The 6,850-nt window shown below is 46.9% G+C and overlaps 1 protein-coding gene across 1 annotated transcript; it reads left to right on the top strand.

Annotated features, from left to right (window-relative positions):
* Positions 1–5,613: 5,613 nt before the first annotated feature.
* Positions 5,614–6,807, top strand: HD556DRAFT_1507014 (PROCN domain-containing protein; the record flags this gene model as incomplete). The annotated part of the gene is made up of 4 exons (XM_041309044.1): positions 5,614–5,748; positions 5,800–6,057; positions 6,113–6,502; positions 6,544–6,807. 4 exons carry the CDS (start codon positions 5,614–5,616, stop codon positions 6,805–6,807), a joined length of 1,047 nt encoding a protein of 348 aa, XP_041153865.1.
* Positions 6,808–6,850: the final 43 nt, after the last annotated feature.

Here is a 6,850-nt window from a genome sequence, read left to right as displayed (position 1 = left end):
ACCGATTCGTACAGTACCGAACCAGTGAGTTGTATTCTGCTGCCTATGTATATGTTAACTCACCTTCTCAGGGGGAGTTAGAGCATCGTACCCCGAAAGGCAGGTACCATCGCACCGATCGAAGGACCTTTGTTCGTCAACTGACTCAAATTGAACGCCGCAAGACGCGCTTGCGCCGCATCAAACGACGACAACAGCCAGCCTCTCACGCAGGGGTACCTGAAATGGCCAACGATCCCCAACTCCAACATCATATAGGCCAAAGCGAGAAAATGTATGATGATTTTGGTCAGTACCTTCGCGACCACAAAGGAGATCCTGCTATGAGGGTAAGCAGTTTCTGTAACGCGTTGATCTTTATCTTGAAGCATCGCTTAGGATTTCCTGCCTGGATTGAAAACCCATATTCTCGATCACCTCGAGCCGGAAACTACCCAATCGCCTCTAGAGAGATCAGCTCTTACCGACCAGCACAATACCATCCTCTTCAAGCGGAATCGGATATATCACCACAACCTCGCGCGATTCAACTATACCACCTATGACGTTTCGAAGAGCTCAAGACGTCGTAAACCCAAGGACTCAGCATTGCAACATTATGCTACTCGCAAATCGCAGTGATGATGGGCACTACCTCTATGCCAAAGTCATTGGGATCCACCACGTCAACATCGTGCGCGTCGCCAATGTGTACGAAAGTCACCGATTCGAATTTCTTCTTGTTCGATGGTATGAATCAGTGCAAATTCACGCGTGGGACTCACATACTTTGGGCCGAGTTCGCTTCCGGCCGCTGGCACACCAGAACGCGTTCGGTTTTGTTGACCCAGGGATGGTTCTTAGGGCGTGTCATATCATCCTGGCCTTTTCTCAAGGCCAGCGCAATCCAGGTGAATCCAGGATTTCTCCTCTTGCGGGTGACAAGCACGATTGGCATGAATACTATGTTAATAGGTGAGCGACCTGAAATAACTTGATGCGGATGAGCATTAATAATAGGACTACACTAGCTTCGTTGATCGCGATACACTCATGCGCTTTCATTATGGCCTTGGGGTAGGTCATGTTTATTCTCATGAAGCAGGAGTCGTGGAGACAACAGTACAGACAGAACATGAACCTTCAGAAAGTGGAGGCCTCATGGAGCGCACACACTGCCAAATTCCCGGGTGACGATGAACAGGACGAAGACGAAGACGACGATGAAGATTACGTGGGCGTGGAGGAGCATGGCTTTTTCGATCAGGCAGTCAATGCCAGCACTGAATCACTCATGCAGGCACTAGACGAGATGTTTCTGGCCGGTCACACATTCGATTATGAAAATTAATAAATATAATCAATTGTTCGCTACTGCATCGCCCTTATTCGCCCCCGCTTTTTCATCACATGTGCCGATTCCTGGCTGGGCTGGGCTACTCATGTTCACTTCTGCCTGGCACTGCTGTGCCGCCTAGCAAGCCCCCTGGCTTCTTCCCGGCATATTTCCAATACATGGTTTGCCGTGACTGGCCATCACTGGCTTTGGCCTACCCATGACTAAACCCCTGGCACGCATGTCGATGGCTGATATGTTACGGCATCATTGCCTAGCGGTCGAATGTAATGTGGGCAGACAAGCGCATGTTTGAACAATTTTTAAGGTCTTTTTAGTGTTGTCTGATTCTTCATCACTCCAAACTTACCGGGATGATGCAACTGTCAACTGCGCTTACCAACTGTCCATGTTAACAACGCTTCAAAACTATGTTTTTGTTCAAGCAAGGAACAAAGTTATGCGACTTGTTCCGCTTCGGGTGAGTGCATCAGTGGCTGACTTTATTCACATCACTCATGATTTCTTACTGCAGATTGATGAGGTTCACTATCAGCCATCAGTCGTCACTCTAATTGACCCGTGTTTTCAGCCCTTTCAAGGCCTTTCAGGTCAATTCTCTTTCCTTGGCTATGTCACTCATGCTTATCATCTTTCGCCACCTCTATGTGAGTCTGTCTGTAATTCTCCAAGTCAAATTTTTCATATAATTGTACTTGTTCACAGTGGCCTGAAGAATGTCGTGGTCTTGCTGATGAGCTCTACAACAAGTGGGATTGTTGGGCATCATAGATGACATTAGTAGATACACAATCTATGAGGTTATTGAGGTAAGAGATCTTTTATGCAGTCGAGTTCACTTCTCATTAGACGAACACATTAGCATGGTGGCGCCTCAATTCTCGAGAATACTAGGACACCTTATTGTGGGGGCCCAGCACACAAATGAAACTTGTGCCATGTGGATGGTGAGTTTCCCTTCGAATCCCCCCACATCGTCGGACTCAGTGCGCGTCATACATAGCTTCACGAGTTACACGACTTCCAGTTCTCCCCGGCAATGTTCCCATATGGATTCCCTCCTCCTGTCAGCTTTCGGAGGAGTTATCTTGGCAGCACTTTGATCAAGTTACTCGGCAGTCGCTCCCTGGACCATCGTTCCATGACACGTCCCTCCACCTGCCCTTAGATTTTGATTATGATCCCTCCGTGTTTGACGTAACCACAGCGTCGACTTTTTCTGGCGTACTCACACCTGCTTTGGAGGAGGAGGGTGATGGCCTCTCGAATGCTGTGATCCTCCCTGCTAATCATCCTTTCGATGGGACACAACTTCCTTACAAAGACCTCCATTGGAGACAAAACTCACGAGAGGATCCACTGAGCAATGGCCAGAGGACAATGCTCAAAAGTTTGATGATAGACTCACCTTGGGCACGCCCATATAAGTTGGCAAGATACCTTTATGTAGGGTGTTTATTGGTCGGCATACCTGCCAACCCCTTTAATATGCCCGAGCCGGGTGTCGAGGCAGTTGATTACAACCAGTTTTTTGAAAGCTCTGCTTTTCACCGGTCAAACATACGAATCATTGTGTAATGAGAAATGTAAGTGTCCGCCTCCACTTCTCAACACCACTAACTAACATTGTGATTAGTGAGGGTCACGGACAAAGCTGGGAGGGAGACCCTTGTGGATTGGTCATATTTGCGCAATAGAGTATGTTCGTTTGTCGGTTTACCTTCAGTCACCATTAAACGTTTTTCCACAGTTCCCGGACTTATACATAGAATTTACTTCTGAGCTACGTAAGGTCGCCAGAAGGTAGCATGAATGTTACGGATGGATTCGTGACCGCACGAAACCCACCGGAAACAGAAGATCCTCGACTTGATTAGTTTGTTCGACTCAGGGGACCTAAACCTGTAAGAACCTGCAAATTCGTATCAAATAGAAACTTGAGACTTTGTCTATCAGATACAACGAGCCCTCACGGAGCTTATTGTCACGCAGGCCTTCCGGGAAGTGCTCTGGGCTTCGTTACTCCGACCTATCGCCGAATTAGCTGAAGGAAAGGTTAGATTGGCAGATCTATACCCTGACGCTGTACAATCTTGGACAGGTTATCTACAAAAAGGTGTTGTCGGTGTACTCAGCACCCTCGTGAGCTTTTACTTATTTGCTCGTCAGACGTCGATGACCAAATTTGTGCTTATGTATCAGATGTTTCAAGGGGTTAACTCATCCCCCACAAAGCAACTCTCACTTGAAGGCTCCTGCGCTGTTTCCATATCATCGATGACTGCCCTCGATAACATGTACAAACATCCAGGTGACTTCAGCGTCTTCTTGCAAGGAAGCCCATGAGCTTCTTTTTCTCAAGTCAGTCTCCTTTAACATTGTAATCTTACTCATCCGTCTCATCTGTTTAGGGAGAAAAATGTCTTAGTTTTGGAGCCTAAGCATGGAATTCCCAAAGTAATGTCAGACGGCCGGAGGAAGACCCTTGAAGACGTCAGGCCCATAGGAAGTCAAGTCCGTCGATGATTTCGAAGTCCCCAGCGCAGAATTCGCCTTTACAGTTTACTGGCATGGCGCAGAGACACATTTTCCTACTTCACACCGTCGACTATCTCACTTTGATCAACTTGAATATTGTACTCGTCATGATCTGAACGGTGTGCCTCTCTGACTATTTTGTACACGTGTATCTCAGAAATGAATTACCCTTTTTACTCATTAGTAAAACGATCTCTTGGTGTCGTTACGAAAGCTCGACCGCCCTCAAGTTCACAATTCGCAAATTAGCGCCCACAAAGTGTTTGTCATTGTTTTTGGTGTGTGACATACTCGCTGATTAGATCGATATCAAAAATTGTGTCAAACGCCCAATAAGGCATATTCACACGGTAAGCCCATCAAGCCAAATCTCCTCCGATCGAATCAATCAACGCCTTCGTTTAGAACATGTCCCGCGTGTATACAGCCCAGAGAACGCAAGAAATGACGGAATGGTAAGCATCTCTCGTGTAATTTTGACGGCAAAGTCTCACATTTAACAGTCACAATTGGAGTTTTTGGCAGACTTGGTATGCATTTGTGTACCGCGTCACTGCGTACCTGACTCTGATACCCGAGACCGCCACTCCGCGAACCCCGCTGTGGGATCATATGAGGCAATTGATGCGCCGTTTCACCGGCGGCTGCGCTCGCGTACTGCAGCACATAAGATCGGCCGTGCAGAGGGTGAGTTCTTTGATTTACTTCGTAACTATCTATAGTCTCAAGTTCCTCTAAGATGTTTTAGAGTTCCAGAGATGAAGTACAGGCTCGGACTGCAACTATGACCATCACTCCATGATCTACTATACCCATCTCACCGCTGCAGGAATGTATCATGATCTCCCATTTCACCAATCACGAATACTGTATACTATAATAGCGCATAGCATACAGTGCAGGTACTACATAGCCTGATATTGACCTCCTGTTGTATCGTCTTACTCAAATCTTCCTAAAATCTTGCTGGTCATATTGAACTGAAACGTCCTACTAGTAGTACTTACATTTTTGCACGTTGATTCTGAATCACAAAAGATCTGAAGCGATAACCCATGTGTATTGATGTTTTGAAATATATTTCAAGCTTGAACCGATTGAAATATTGACACTTCCAAAAAAGGTAACGATATCCGCACTTCGACCATTTTAAAAGTAACCTTCAAAGTAAAACCGTTCGTCCAGATATAATGAGGCCTCGCAAGGCCCGCTGAAGCATCTCTCGGAGGCGTGACGTTGCTGGAAAGCGAACATCCCATGAAAGTCCCTGGAATGCCCACTGCGATCAAGAACTTTATTTTACGGTACGTCAAGAGCAAAGCTGATTAGTGGTGCTTAGGTCGATTGACTCATCTGTACTTGAAAGCAGAGCGGGAGAGGCAGCATGGGGTACTTGAAGGATGGACCGTACATCAGTGCGAAAGAGGCCGTTGCAATTTACACAGCAACTGTTCACGGGCTTGAGAGCCGCAAATTTGGTTCTATACCATTCCCGTAAGCAAGCGAGGCATGGTTTGCACATTTTGAACTTACCGTTTTCTCTAGCCCTCTGTTGTTCGGCGCCTGAGCCTTATAATCGGCGCTCTGGCCGCATGCGTCGTGCGCAGGACATACCTCTGGTGAAGAACTGGTATCTGGAGCATTGTCCTCCTAACCAGCCAGTCAAAGTTCGCGTATCGTACCAGAAATTGCTCAAGTGTTTCGTCCTCAACGAACTCAAGAGTTGACCTGAGAAGGCAATGACTAAAAAGAATCTCTTTTGGCAGTTAAAGGCGACGAAGTTCTTTCAGATGACAAAACTTGACTGGGTGGAAGCCGGTTTGCAGGTGTGCAGACAAGGGTATAACATGCTTAATCTCCTTATCCACAGAAAGGTAAGCCTTCTTAGAGACCGCCGGGGTACATTGAAGCTAATTTTTTTTCAGAACTTGAACTACTTGCATCTCGACTATAACATGAACTTGAAGCCAGTGAAGACGCTTACTACGAAGGAGCGCAAAAAGTCTCGCTTCGGAAACACCTTCCACTTATGTCGCGAGATTCTGCGCCTTACAAAGCTTGTTGTTGATGCTCATGTTCAGTTCCGCCTTGGCAATGTCGATGCTTTCCAGCTTGCAGACGCACTGCAGTATATCTTTGCGCACATTGGGGCATTGACTGGTATGTACCGGTACAAGTACAAGGTTTGCATAATCTCGGTTATAGGCGAAATTTATTTTGTTAATTTTATTCATCCAGCTCATGAGACAAGTTCGCATGACAAAAGATCTCAAGCACTTGATCTACTACCGCTTTAATACTGGCCCTGTTGGCAAGGGTCCTGGAAATGGCTTCTGGGCTCCTGGCTGGCGTGTCTGGCTCTTCTTCATGCGAGGCATTGTACCGTTACTCGAGCGCTGGCTTGGTAACCTCCTCGCGCGTCAGTTCGAGGGACGCAACAGCAAGGGCATTGCGAAGACTGTGACAAAGCAACGTGTCGAGTCTCACTATGACCTCGAGTTACGTGCGGCTGTCATGCATGACATTCTCGACATGATGCCTGAGTCTATTAAACAAAACAAGTCGAAGACGATTTTGCAGCATCTCTCGGAGGCGTGGCATTGCCGGAAAGCGAACATTCCATGGAAAGTCCCTGGAATGCCCACTGCATTGAGAACATCATTCTGCAGTACATCAAGAGCAAAGCTGATTGGTGGTGCTTGGTTGCACATTATAATCGGGAGCGTATCCGTCGAGGTGCTACAGTTGATAAGGCAGTAGTGAAGAAAAATCTGGGTCGGCTGACACGCCTGTACTTGAAAGCAGAGCAGGAAAGGCAGCATGGGTACTTGAAGGATGGGCCGTACATCAGTGCGGAGGAGGCCGTTGCAATTTACACAGCGACTGTTCACTGGCTTGAGAGCCGTAAATTTGCTCCTATACCATTCCCGTAAGCAAGTGAGGCATGGTTTGCACATTTTAAACTTACTGTTTGCT

This window comes from Suillus plorans, assembly GCF_016647745.1.
Source record: "Suillus plorans strain S12 chromosome Unknown HD556scaffold_92, whole genome shotgun sequence".
NCBI lineage: Eukaryota > Fungi > Basidiomycota > Agaricomycetes > Boletales > Suillaceae > Suillus > Suillus plorans.
The sequence above is the reverse complement of the archived record's forward strand: the minus strand, read 5'-3'. Positions and strand labels throughout refer to the sequence as shown.